The 13441-nt window shown below is 41.2% G+C and overlaps 1 protein-coding gene across 10 annotated transcripts in view; it reads left to right on the top strand.

Moving 5' to 3' along the window:
- TSC2 (TSC complex subunit 2) overlaps positions 1 to 13441 on the top strand; it is a 35335-nt gene that overhangs the window by 10843 nt on the left and 11051 nt on the right. The window contains exons 18-32 of one of the 10 annotated variants that reach the window (XM_054842793.1): positions 41 to 147; positions 726 to 879; positions 1606 to 1728; positions 2038 to 2172; positions 2727 to 2916; positions 3362 to 3455; positions 3774 to 3876; positions 4099 to 4193; positions 6747 to 6875; positions 8641 to 8805; positions 9460 to 9612; positions 9770 to 9882; positions 10302 to 10523; positions 11335 to 11550; positions 13231 to 13299. In XM_054842793.1, coding sequence (XP_054698768.1) covers positions 41 to 147; positions 726 to 879; positions 1606 to 1728; positions 2038 to 2172; positions 2727 to 2916; positions 3362 to 3455; positions 3774 to 3876; positions 4099 to 4193; positions 6747 to 6875; positions 8641 to 8805; positions 9460 to 9612; positions 9770 to 9882; positions 10302 to 10523; positions 11335 to 11550; positions 13231 to 13299 — 2068 coding nt within the window. Of the gene's footprint in view, positions 1 to 40; positions 148 to 725; positions 880 to 1605; positions 1729 to 2037; positions 2173 to 2726; positions 2917 to 3361; positions 3456 to 3755; positions 3877 to 4098; positions 4194 to 6743; positions 6876 to 8640; positions 8806 to 9459; positions 9613 to 9769; positions 9883 to 10301; positions 10524 to 11334; positions 11551 to 13230; positions 13300 to 13441 lie in introns of all 10 variants that reach the window. The other 9 variants (XM_054842792.1, XM_054842791.1, XM_054842790.1 and 6 more) reach the window with 9 other exon arrangements.

Raw genomic sequence — 13441 nt, 5'->3', positions numbered from 1 at the left:
GCTTGGGCTTTGAGTGATTCTAGTGTCTTCTCTATTACAGGTATTTGATTTCCTGCTGATGCTTCGAGCTGACTCCCTCCACCGTCTCGGCCTTTCCAACAAGGATGGAGCAGTGAGGTTCAGCCCTTACTGTCTATGTGATTTCGTGTAGGTTTCTCATTGCATTAAGCAAAAACTGTTTCCAAACTATTTGCTATTTTTGCACAAGCTTAAGGGTCCGTCAGTAGCAATTTGCAGTTTTTCTAAATCTTCCAAATCCTGCTGAATCAGCTGCTAGGCAAGTACAGTTTAGTATGGCCTCAACTAATAACTCATTGATGAATTGTTCTTACAAATCGCTTACCTACAGAGCTCTCAATCTTAGATGTGGAATTTCTGCTCCTGCCTGAAACCAGTTTTCACACTGAGGTTTGATTCCATGATTTGTACAAATCTGGCTATTTTTAATTTTATAGATTGGTCTAATGTTCTTTGTGTAACACACCCCAAAAGATCTTTCTAAATTTGCTAGGGGCCTGGATAGAAAGACCCTTAACCTGACCAAACTGACTCATTGCTGTCCGTCTACTGAGCAATCCTCTGGTTTTTTAATTGAAAATGCAATTTATATTGTTGTTTGGTTATTAAACTGATTACCAAGTAGGGTAGCACTGTAGGTCACGTGAATAGGATGTTCTGATCTTGATTTGACATTACATGTATTTTTCTCTCTTTTCATGTTATAGAGAAGCAGAGAAGAGGTCTTCTGAGAAAAAGCCTACCGGTACGCTCTCTCCACCTTCAGGAAGTCCCAGTGTGCCTTCCCAGAATGCCACCATTCGGATAGGGCATCTGCCATACTCAATGGTCTTTGGCGTCCTTCTGCAGTGTTTGAAGCAAGTATGTCCACTCTTAATGACAGTTTTCATCTTCATGTGAAATATGTCAACTTAAACCATCTGGCTAGAGAATTCTATTCCAGAGTATCTAAATAATATCTGAAAAGCAATGTGTAAATCAGAATCTGTGTGTAATTGTGCAGCTTTACAACCACCAGTGGGAGCACCAGTTCAGCTCTTTGGAAACTAAGTAAAGTTTTCATTTCACTCTGCTTCAGAGCAGACAAGGGCAAAAAATATGTTTGTTAAACAAAGATCAAATAAGTCGTCCTGTTTCTGAAAGGGGCATTTGAAACTAAATGAAACACTCCTACTGCAAGTTTTTGAAGTATTTTGAGAATTGATAAATGCTTCAGTTGCTAATAAACTGTTAATATAAATTGTTCATTAGTGTTGTATCAGACGTAGTTATGTGCTGAGGGGGTGTCTTGGTCTGGAATTTAATTTGTGCTAGTGGTTAGGAGAACTGAATTCTGGCTCAGTCTTTTTGAGCTCAGTCAGATCTGGATACAAGTTGTCTTGCAGTGCCAGTATTGCAGCTAGAGCTGGATGACAGACAGCAAGAAACTTGTGACAGCTAAGTGCTACTTCTTTTTATGTAGCTACCATGACAAGACCTACATCTGCCAAGGAAATGGCATGTTATCTGAAATTTGATTGGTCTTACTTTCAAACTGAACTGAAATCGTGCAAAAATTTTCCACCTTAACTTTTTCTTTCTTTCCAGGAGACAGACTGGAAGGTGTTGAAGTTGGTCCTCAACAAATTACCTGAATCCCTCCGCTATAAAGTGCTATTTTTAACCTCTCCTTGTAACATAGACCTCTTGGCCTCTGCGCTGAGCTACATGGTAATGCTGTGCACCCTACTCATGTACAACCGCCAGATCCTTAGTTTGCTTGAGAGTTGGTTGGGGATGGGTGTGTGGGTGGGGTTTTTTCTTCAGTCTAATATTTTGAAGATTAGCACGCTGATTGTCAATCCTCACTCACCTTCCCTTTTTGTGAGGGTTGTTTTAGGTACAGAAGTAGGTAATAATGAGTGTTCTTTATGTCTGTATGTATACATGTGAAAAGGGAGCTGTGGGCAGTGCCTGTCTACTGCCTTTTAGAGAGTATTTTTAATGTGAGGTGTTCTAACTTACTGTATGTTGTATCAGCTCACAGACAAAAAGACTACTGACAGGCTCCATGGTACCCCAGAAGGCTTTTCTCGCACAGATTTGCATCTCGCTGTAGTGCCAGTACTGACGGCATTAATATCTTATCATAATTACCTGGACAAAGCTAAACAGGTATGGGCAAAGTAAGAGGGTGTAGGGGGGACAGGGCCTGAGCCTGTATAGTACAGCATTTTTTCATACTAACTGATTAGGAGACTCAAGTGCAAGGTAACACTGCCCTTCTCTCCTGCAAAAAGCTGCATCTCCTGTGTTTCGGGTGGGGTCGGGTGAAAAAATAGTTTGCTCACTTTGTGCAGCAGTAATTGTCTGGTCAGTTGGATTCACTGTTCTCTGTCCATACCTGTCCCCCTCGCAGGTGATTTTACCTTCTGCTGGAAGACCCTGATAAACATAAAAATTCTGTTTAATCAGAAACGTAAATATTAATTTCTAAAATGTCTACTTGATTAAAGTCCCATCTTAAGATTTTGGCCTCAAATACATGCAGCATTATTTTGGGTTCTGTGTTAGTGCATTTTGGATAAGAATTCATGTGCGTCATACAGGCCTTGCAGTAGCGATACCTTGCAGGCCATTCTGAAATGCCAACTGAAGTCAGGAGAGGGTACATCAGAAGTTTTCTTTTTCCCTGTATTGTGACTTTTTTTTCATTTTTACTCTTCTAGCGTGAAATAGTGTATTGCCTGGAACACGGTCTTATTTATCGCTGTGCCAACCAGTGCGTTGTGGCACTCTCTGTCTGTAGTGTTGAGATGCCCGACATCATCATAAAGGCACTTCCTGTCTTAATAGTCAAATTAACCCACATTTCTGCTACGGCCAATATGGCAATCCCTCTCTTAGAATTTCTTTCAAGTAAGTTGTAACGTTCTTTTACTTTTGATCTTCTATAGTTGTAAATGTACTGTTTGCACTGAATATGGGTATTTTGATTGCATTAGTCATATGGAATGCATTGTAAGGGTTTCTTGGGTTTTGGTGATGCCCTTGCGCCATCCTTAAGGTATAAATGTTTGATCATCTCTTGGTTGTTACTGTTTTTCTATTTAAAGCACTTGCACACCCTGAAGAAAGAGACATGCTTTGTGTAGTGCAGCCATACAGCGATGGGAAATACGAAGCTGCTTTCTCTACCTTGCTGCTTATAAATTAAATAGCATTAAATGATACAATGACATTAACTTCCACATTGGCTGTTGATTTAGAAGAAACAAAACAATTCAAATTAAACTGAATTGTGATATTGGATAGTTTGTGTTCAGACCTCACCTGTGTTGGTTTTCTTCTTGAACTGTTCTAGCTCTAGCAAGGCTGCCTCACCTCTACAGGAACTTTGCAGCAGAGCAGTATGCCAGTGTGTTCGCCATCTCCCTACCATACACAAACCCTTCCAAGTAAGTTCATAGCAAATGTGCTTCTTCCTCATCTGTAAAATTAAGAGAATGAGAAAAGCTTTTTTTGTAGTACTTGTTTCAAGGTTATTTATAGGATATTGCTCATTCTGGTATCTCCAGGCTTTTTCTGAAGAAAGGACATACTCACCTTGGACAAAATATCTGTTTTTCTTGAACAGGACTTTTGAGGGTTTTTTTCTTTATACTTACAGTAGGTAAAGGAACAGTTCTGTTTCTCTGATTGAAAAGTCGTGTTCAGTTCTGGAATGGTATCATAATGCTGCATTAAACTCTGTGGAGATCTTTCTGCTGTTTTAGGTTTAACCAGTACATTGTTTGCCTGGCTCATCATGTGATAGCCATGTGGTTCATTCGGTGTCGCCTTCCCTTCCGAAAGGACTTTGTCCCCTATATTACAAAGGTAATGGACACTACTGAATCAAACAGTGCATAATTAAAGTGATGACTTAAAAGCTGGTTTGAGAAGTTTAAAGGTTCTGTTCAAAGCTAGAAAAATTCTACTTTTCTTGTCACCATCTTTTTCAAAACTGTCTGTGAGTTCTTGTGCGTTGACCCATGATTGCAATCTTTCAGCTGTACGTCCTAGCCGTTCAAACTGCTGTCTGTATGTCTCAATCGGCAGGGTTTGCGCTCAAATGTCCTCCTTTCCTTTGATGACACGCCTGAGAAGGACAGTTTCAGGGCTCGCAGTACAAGCCTGAATGAGAGGCCAAAAAGGTAAATGATATTTGACTCCAGCAGGGTCTTGTGTTCCCTGTTCTAGTGCTCACACCCTTCCCTGTATTTTTCTGAAGGAGGCTGGGTCTAGTTATCCAAAATCTGACAGCACATTTAAGCAAGCAAAGTAAACCTCTTTAGGTCATGGGATTGGTAAAAGACAAACTTAGGCTAGTAAGAAGCTGGAGTAGAACCAAGCTGACAGTCTGATAGTACATATGAGGGCATCACTGGCTGTTCTGCAAGCCTTTGCAGTAAGGTGTGGGGCTTTTTGTTGTTAATTTTTGAAAATCAACAGTTCTTTCAGGTTGATATGTGTCACTACAGAGCTACCAGAAGTAATAGAGAAAGGTAATACCAGGAGTAATAGACTACCATGTTCATATTGATAGTGTTAAGTCCTTTTGATAATGGATCTGTAACAACTATTTAAATGATTGCCAGAGAAGTTGTGATTAACAAGCTGTATAAATTGAGAGCACCAATGCTGTGTTTTTCCAAAGTGTTATCTGTCGAGACAGTGTACTGGGTGGCAGACAGCTGCCTTTGGTGTATCTGGATGGTCTGATACTTTTTTTTTTTTGGAATATTGAAGCCATTCTGTCAGTTTTAAGCAAAGCCTAATGTATTTAGATGTCAGAACATATCTTGCCAGCAGTCTTTCAAAGTAAAGTTTGCCGGGATAAGAAAACAGTCCTTGGAAGGCATTCAGGGTTTCTCTAACATCCTTTTGCCTGCAGGGCTTACCTAAATTGGTTCACTTAACTTGCTTCAGTGTTAATGTTCAGTAAGCATACAGTGGCATTTGAACCCTGGGGAAAGTGCCTCTACTTTAACTGCAAGGCTCAACGAGTATCTTGCAATGAAGAAACACCATCCCTGCCCTAATGCTATAGCTGTAAACCCTGTTTTGTGTTTCATCTCTCCCATCTCCTCCTCTTTCATTCAGAAACTTGAAAGAGAAGCCTTTTGACACTCGTCTCTCAAATTAGAATTTCAACTAATCCTTTTTCCAAAAACCTGTTAAATTGTACCAGGTTGGAATACTACTGTATCTAAAGGCTTTTGCTAATGCTGCTGGATCATTTTCCATGGAAATCTCTGCTAAGGAGTGTGGGCTGTACTCAGGCAGCAACCCGAAACACCAGAATGGCAGGATGCCACTGCCTCCGAGTCTGTCTGAGCTTGGATTCTGGCCAAGCGAGAGAGGAAATAAGCTTTGAGCAGATACAGAAGCTTCTCAAGCAAGGAAATGGGTGCTTGCTTTTCACTCCTTAAGCCCAAAGAATAAGCATTTCTGTGCCCTAGCTGAGGTGCTGGGTGTTCCAAGAGATCAAGATCCCAACAGTTCCCAAGATTGCTGAATGGCATGATGTTGGTGTAGGTGACTATCTTAGGGTATGAGCCTGTGCTCTCTGCAGTCACCATTTGGCCTTTTTGTGGCCAAAAATGATCTGTCAGAGATCATTGGGAAGAGAAGGACAAAGAAATGCTGACCCCTCCGGCTGGCTCTCTGAAATGTAATAATTCACTGTAAGGAGGATAACAAATAAGTCATGTTTAGAAAGAGCCAGAAGGGTTAAATTAGTATCTGTATTTTATATATGGGGATGTGAACTGTGATGAGGACCAACTGTGATGTCCAAATTAGTACTCAGCCAGGCATGCATCTCAGCAGTGACTAATTAAAGTGCCTCTTAGATGTTAATTGCCATCATCTCCCACATGTGGTTGGCACCTGGCAGTGTAAAGACTTATCTTCCTTTTTGTTCCAGTTAAAAGTCAAGTGGGTTACCTTGAGCCACCTGAAATAAGATAGCTTGTTTGACAGAAGAGCATCGCACAGTCAGCAACAGCCAAGAGGATGTTTGTCTTCTTGCCCTTCTGCCTGTGCGGTGTGAGATGGATCAGTCTCGTATAGGTGGGATGAGACTCCCCCAGTGTCTTGAGCGGAGCTAAGGGGCATCTCTGACTGGCCCTGGGTGGTTTTGTGATTCAGGGTAGAAGCTCAGATTTGGGCACAGAGGTGGAGAAGGCTGATGTATTCCTGTGTCTTTTAGAAAAATGTGCTGCTACCTGGTATTGGTGAAGCATTATAGGATCTGGTTTCTGGGGAAGTAGTCAGATTTTTAGCTGTGCTGAAGTGGGGAGTTGGGGCAATGCTGGAGGTGGTTGAACTGCACAAAACTTCTCAGACTTGAGAAATTTGCACCAAATTAGCATTCAGGTGCTCTTGCCTTTGTTTAACAGCGCAGTATTCCAACTATCATTTCAATCAGTTTTTTGTTTTAACTTGTACTAATTTCATTTGTTTTGTAGCATGTTTAAAATCTTGTTTTCAAAATGTGGTTTGTCTTTTTAATGCTTTCAGCTCTGCTTGTTTGTACGTTTTAATTTTTGTTTTCCTTTTTTGGCATTTGTTTTATTTTACATCACCCTCCGGGATCCCCCAATATTGACCCTGTGACCTGTGACCTTTCAACCTACATCCCTACAATGATTTACTCCCTTCCTGTGACCTCTTTTGGGGCTTGGTGCTTCTCCACCTAGTAGTTTAAGACTAGCCAAAAATGCAAAGCAAGGCTTGAATAACTCTCCTCCAGTGAAAGAGCTGAAAGAATCCTCTGCAGTTGATGCCTTCCGATCCCGCAGCATCAGTGTGTCTGAACATGTGGTCCGCAGGTAGAGGCACTTTAAATGGGGAGAATCCAAGAGCAACTCGGCACTTGGAAATTTTACTGCAAGGGTGGGTGGAAGCAGGGTGGACTTGCATGTGGGATGCTTGCATGACTTTGTTACGCAATAAAAAACTGGCCTTAGCCACAGTCAAAGGTTTTGGGAAAGTATCATGGATATCCCATGGCTTCCCAACGCCAGCTGTTGTCACATCACACCCTATGGTGTGTATGGTTTCTTTGCCCTATTCTCTGATGCTTTAGCAACAAAAATTTCTATTTTTAACTTTTTAACAAAGTAAAGATGGTGAAGGGGGGGGGGGAAGAAACAAATAAAAATACTAAAAAAAAAAAAAGAAAAAGGTTGCATTCTGTGCAAGTGAGAGTCCTTGTTAAAACTCACTAAAACTTCAGCCTTCTAAGCAGTGACTTGCCCCATGAAAGGCTTTTATACTCTGCAGGCTTATTTACAGGCCCTCCTCCCAAACTATGAGGAGTAGTTCTGGCCTCAGTTTAGGATTTGTTCTTTGAGGCAAAGGGAGCTGACAGAAGTATTCTGGTCTAAAGTATGATGCCGTGAAAACCTTTATTTGTTTTTCCGTAGAGCAGTGAAATGTATGCTCAGCCCATAAGAAGCTATTGCTTTCACGGCTAAAGAAAACAAGTTTTGATTGCAGGCATTGATTTGTCCACATGAAAGATGACGCAATGTATGCTAGTTTTTAAAATGTATTTCTGGATCACCTGCCTTGAGTGTTAAACTGCTGTCTGTAATGCGTTGGTTTAAAATCTGAACCTGAAGATTTATGCCTTAATCTGTAAGAGTTGCTGTCAGTGGAACTATTTTCTGTGTTTTTAACTATAGCTATATGGTATCTGGGGGAAAGACACTGAAGTGACTAAATTGTGAATACAATTCCAGCACTTCGTTCTGTGATAACCCTATTAATCTATTAGGTGATTTTCTTCTCAGGTATTTACATGTTAATGATAGCAACTAGAAGTTCAGATCATTACACTTAACAATGCCAAAAAAGTTGCCACATCATGAAAAATTTGGCTGTACCTCAGCTTAGTTTGTATTATGATGGCATAAAGGAGTCACCTTTATAAAATATCGCAATCTAGCCTGTTATTGCAATTGTTTTAAATTGCATTGCTAACTTGGGTGATTTGAAGGCAGAGTTGCTTTCTATTCTTGTGCCAATTTCCTGTTCAGAGTGCAATTTTTTTCTATTTCAAGTTAAATTAGGTTTTACAGAGGTATTGAATTTGGAGGAAAAAAATTAATATATGAAAGGGATGCAACAGAGAAAAAAGCAAACCGCAGGATTATAAAGCTAAGTCTAGAGTGCCCTGATTTATGGCTCATGGGCAACATGTTGCCTGGGAAACTCTGCAGGTCACGGGACGCTTGCCCTTACTATAGATTAATGAACTCAGAGCATGGTGCTGCCACTCACTATTTGCTTGGAGCACTTGCCCATGGGCCACCCAACATCAGAGACCACTGGCCTGGCCTAGTCAGTTGACGGACATTTAAATGTTTCTCAGCCTCTGAAGATACAATACACTTTCTGCAGTCATAATCTACAAAGCACAACATAAGGCTGATCCAAAATACTTTGATTACGTCCTGGGTTTAATGTCTGGCCACCTCTCTGATCTGGCACATGCATGTATCGCAGGTTGTTCTGCATCACACTGTCTTTCGGGTGACAGGGACAAGCATTTTACAATGTGATCTGTCAGTTGGAAACGTTCTCTTCTAGTCGGATACAAACATCCATCACTAGTTCAAGCCTGGGCTCTGCAGATGAAAATTCAATGGCTCAGGCTGATGACAACTTAAAAAATCTTCACCTGGAACTCACTGAGACCTGTCTGGATATGATGGCTCGATATGTCTTTTCAAACTTCACTGCGGTTCCTAAAAGGTAGGGATCAGTCGGTGACCATGGGAGAGGTGTTTTTGTGTGACGTTCATGTTTCACTTCCTTAGTGGAAAATTGCCGTGACACATTTGAGATTCTGGCAGGCCCAAGCTCTGAAGCTGCTCCTCGTGGATAAAATCTGGTTTAGCTAAATATGAGGTTAGATGAGAGAAGTTAGATGAGCCTTTGCCTCAGCCTTGAGCTGTCCAGAAGGAGATGCCTTGAAGGCATGCTGTCTGTGAGCAGTGCTTTGCTCCATGTCCTTGCTAGATAATCACAGTCTTCGCTACAGAACTGAGTGTCATGCCAGCTGGCTTCAAATGGAGGGCATTGGCTTTTCTTGCTAGCCCTTCCCAGAAGGAGACACATAGCTCAGACAAGGCTCGTTCCCTTCTGCTCTGTGATGTGTGTCCAGGATTGAACTAGACTGCTCTGTGATGTGTGTCCAGTAGTACTACTATCAATTGATATTAAATTCAGCTCGTCCCTTATCCTGATAGATAAATGTGTATGTTGACGACTAGGGGGTGTGTTAAAAATGCTGTATAAAGAAGGAAAACAGGCAATACCTCCTACAGAGTTACATGAAATCAGCCACCTGTGTAGGCTCTGTGCTCTGCAGTCTGAGGGCTGTGCTCATCACAAATGTGTTTCTAGGTCTCCTGTGGGTGAGTTTCTGTTGGCTGGAGGAAGGACAAAGACGTGGCTGGTGGGTAACAAGCTGGTGACCATCACTACAAGCGTTGGAACAGGGACGAGGTCCCTGCTTGGCCTAGACTCTGGAGAATTCCAAAGCAGCACAGAATCAAGGTAAATTTTGTTCCCATTTCTACAAATTTCCACCTGACAAAGTCACATAAATCACTGTTACAGTGCATCTTTTTAGATTTTTTTCACTTAACAAAAGAGCAATGTCTTATTTGTCTTATTCTTCTCTCAATATCATCAATATCTTCTTTTTACACAGCTCAGACCCCGTTTTACAAGTGAGACAAACTAAAGAAGCTCCAGCAAAACTGGAATCTCAAGCTGGGCAGCAGGTTTGCAGAACCTCTCGCAGCAGAGTCCGATCCATGTCTGGTAAATTCCTATCCTGGAGTCTTACTGCCATTTCTGGGTCCCTGTCGCAGGCTTAAATGTGCAAGTGCCTAATGAAGAGACCTGTGTCTAAACTAATTTGAGAATCTGGACCTGTCTGGTGTTTAATAGTGGGCAGGTAGCAGCAGCTGTTGGCCTCAGGAATGGTGGTGCTCCTCCTGCTTGGTTCTCCTTGCAGGAAAGCTTTGGAGATTGGTTAAGTGGTGAGCACTTGCAGTGAGAATCACCTGTGTTCATCTAACCTTATGATTTATAAGAAACAAATTCAAGGTAAAGGTCTCTTGGGTTCCCAATATTGTGAACACAGCTGCTAGAGGAGCTTGAAAGACTTATTATTTCTTAGATATTTTTAGTGCTAACTAAGCATGGGTCTCCCTTCTATTTTGTGTCTGTCTTGCTAGGTGGTCATGCCTTACGTGTTGGTGCCTTAGACAGCTCAGCCTCACATTTCCCAAGTGGCTCAGCTTCCCAAGGGACACAGAGTCCTCCTACTCCTGCATCTCGATCAGAGAAGACTAATCCTACTCCACAGACACCTCTGCAGAAAGAAAAGGCAAACTTAGCTGCATATGTCCCGCTGCTGACACAGGGATGGGCAGAAATACTAGTGCGCAGACCCACAGGTATCTTTACCTGAGTGTGGAGTGAGCTCTTTTGACTTGCTAAGAAACCGGAGCCTGGATGAGGAAGAAAAATCTATATTTGTTGCAAATGGATCTCTTTATTGCTTACTGCCTCTTGAAACTAATACATCTGATAACTTGATTCTTTGAAATCTTTTTTAAAATTTGTTTTAAATCTACAAAAGACCTGTGAAAAGATTGAAGCAAGGACTTAAATTTCTCTATTAAGTACTGTTACAGAAATAGAGCCAGATAATAGCAACCCTACTTTGCGTTTCCCATTTTTATACTGTCCTGTGGTCTTTCTTGAAAATCTGTGCTGTGTTTTAGCTTCCCGTGCTAGATTCGAGATGAATGAGGCTTATGGCTAGAGCAGCTGCATAGTTGTGTCTGCTGTTAAAGGAGTAGTGACATGTTCAGGATCAAAATTATTGAGTACTGGTATGTTACACAACATTTTCAGCTGAAATAGACAATTCCCTGTTAGTTGCTTCACGAGAAAATAACTGACCTGGTATCATTAATTTAAAATACCTGAGTGTTTCAAATGCCTTTTGGGAATCTGCTGTAGTAGTGAGCTGCCAAGGATGGTTTCTGAAGAGCTTGGGGTGAAGTACAGATTACTGGCAGCTACCTACTGAAAATAGGAAATTAATCAAGTGATTCTGCCAAATGTCAGGAGAACTGAGAACTTGGCCCATTTTGATTTTTACTTGCAAAATCCAAAACAATTTGTGCTCTTTTCAATGTGAGTTATAAACTTTCTGGAGTTGGGAGTACTTAATACTCTTCCCTAATTTTCTCTAACCAGGTAACACAAGCTGGCTAATGAGTCTGGAGAACCCGCTCAGTCCGTTTTCTTCAGATATTAACAATATGCCCCTGCAAGAGCTCTCTAATGCACTCATGGCTGCAGAGCGTTTTAAAGAACACCGAGAAACAGCTCTATATAAATCCCTCTCTGTCCCCTCCTCCAGCTTGGCCACTGGGACAGCCAAACCATCGCTTCTCCAGCGTTCCAACACAGGTGAGAGATGTCAAGCCAATTACGTGTTCAGCATGGCTGTCACTAGCCTGTTTGAAGTCTGTTGAAGTTACTGCAGATCTTCTAGAACAGTAAAGTTAGTAGCATGAGGAATAATGTAGCAATGAGAAGGGGAATCAGTTCTCGTCCCTAGAAGCTTTCAGTGAAAAATTCCCTTCCTCCTTGCTTCTGATGTTCCATTGGAAAAGTAACTCTCTTAAAGAAAAGAAAGAGAAGTAATGGAGCTTCTTTGGAGGAGTAGTGTATTTCATGCTGACTGTTACCCAAATGAAAATTAACAAAGTTGTGGATCTTTTCCCTTTTTCCACTTGTTTGGGGCTGATCTGGGCATCCCACATGTGGATGGATCTTCCCATGCAGCGTTTCCATTTCCATTTGTCTTCAATACTGGAGTTTATGTCGGGCACTAAGAGCACTAGGTTCCTGGGAGAATGGCCTAATACAAACCTTGCCAGCCAGAGTCAGTTGCCACTGTCTTTTACAGCATGAGACAGCAGAATGCAAATCCTGTTGGCTGCGGATTTATTCACCTCTTAAAAAGACCGTTTAGCCTTCAGACTGGTGCAGTTGAATCACTTGAGTTTCTTTTGATGGCTTTATTTTAACATAGTGGCCAGGGCTTTTCACTATATTTACTTCGGTGCTAGTTGACTTCCAAAAGGGCTGTTAATGTTGGGAGGTTAGTGTTGACCAACAGCTGAAATTTTTAAAGCTTTATGTAACCCCTCCTCAGAGCTCTTACCAACATCTAACACCAAGGCTCTCAGCACTGCTAGTGCTATCAAAACTGAGTAGTGCTAACAGCAGACAAGGATTTTCTGGGGAGGTGGCATCAATGGTATGGATTGTTTGGAAATCTGGTAAAAATGCTAGTTTGCAGGTTTGTTTTAAGCAGAGTAGGATATGATTTTAGGCTTTCAGAGTGTGTAAATACAAAATTAGAGTAAAAAATCAAATTATCACCTTTTTAAAAAAAAAATTAGAATTCCTGTCTGTGAACGCTTTTATTGACCTCTGTGTATTTGTGGTATATAGGTGTTAACTGATTAGTTTGAAGAAGCACCCACCCGAATGCCACTCCTCTGGCAGTCTGAGAAAATAATTTTGGCCACATTCTTGTTAACACGACTTCTACAGTAGATTTGCTGGAGCTGGCTGGTGAATGATGTTTGGAAGAAGTTTTGCTGTCAGACTGTCATATGCGTGGTGTTCTTCCTCTTTCAAGGTTAAAATTATGTGAATCTTTTATCCATATTTCTGCTCTTCAGACACTTCTGTGGGTTTAAAAATAATCTTTTGCCAAAAGTGTGTAGCTCAGGAAAAGCTCAGACTGGTTTCCTGCGTGTGCTAGGATATCACTAAGGAATTTTCTGTTTCTGAAACTCACAAAGATGCATTCTTCAGAGAGAGGAGTTCGAGTCCTGCATTGTTTGAATGTGTTTATGCCTCCTTATTCATGTTGAGACCTTGTGCCCTTAAAGTATCCCTTCGGCATCTAGTGAGCTTATCCCAGCTTGTTCTTTCCTTTGTTTTTATTTATTTATTTATTTGTTTTAAAATAGGCTCTTGGTTACATTTTAAACTCTGTGCTTTTTAATTTTTTTTTTCCATATAGTCTCTCCTTCCTTTTGATGTAGCTGCTCACTTGATTTCCCTTTGCAGTGGCCTCTTTCTCTTCCATGTACCAGTCCAGTTGTCAAGGGAAGTTGCACAGGAGCATATCCTGGGCAGGTATATTTATATATCTTTAAGGAAAAAAAAAAAAAAAGTATTGCCATAGAAGAACACCTCTGATTCATAGAAAATGTATCCCTCATAATTCATTTTCCCCTTCCATGTCTCCTGTCTGTACCCAGTCTCATTACTCTCAACA

This window comes from Grus americana, chromosome 15 (genome assembly GCF_028858705.1).
Source record: "Grus americana isolate bGruAme1 chromosome 15, bGruAme1.mat, whole genome shotgun sequence".
In the NCBI taxonomy this organism is placed as follows: domain Eukaryota; kingdom Metazoa; phylum Chordata; class Aves; order Gruiformes; family Gruidae; genus Grus; species Grus americana.
Note: the sequence above shows the minus strand (reverse complement) of the source record. Positions and strands in the feature narration are given on the sequence as shown.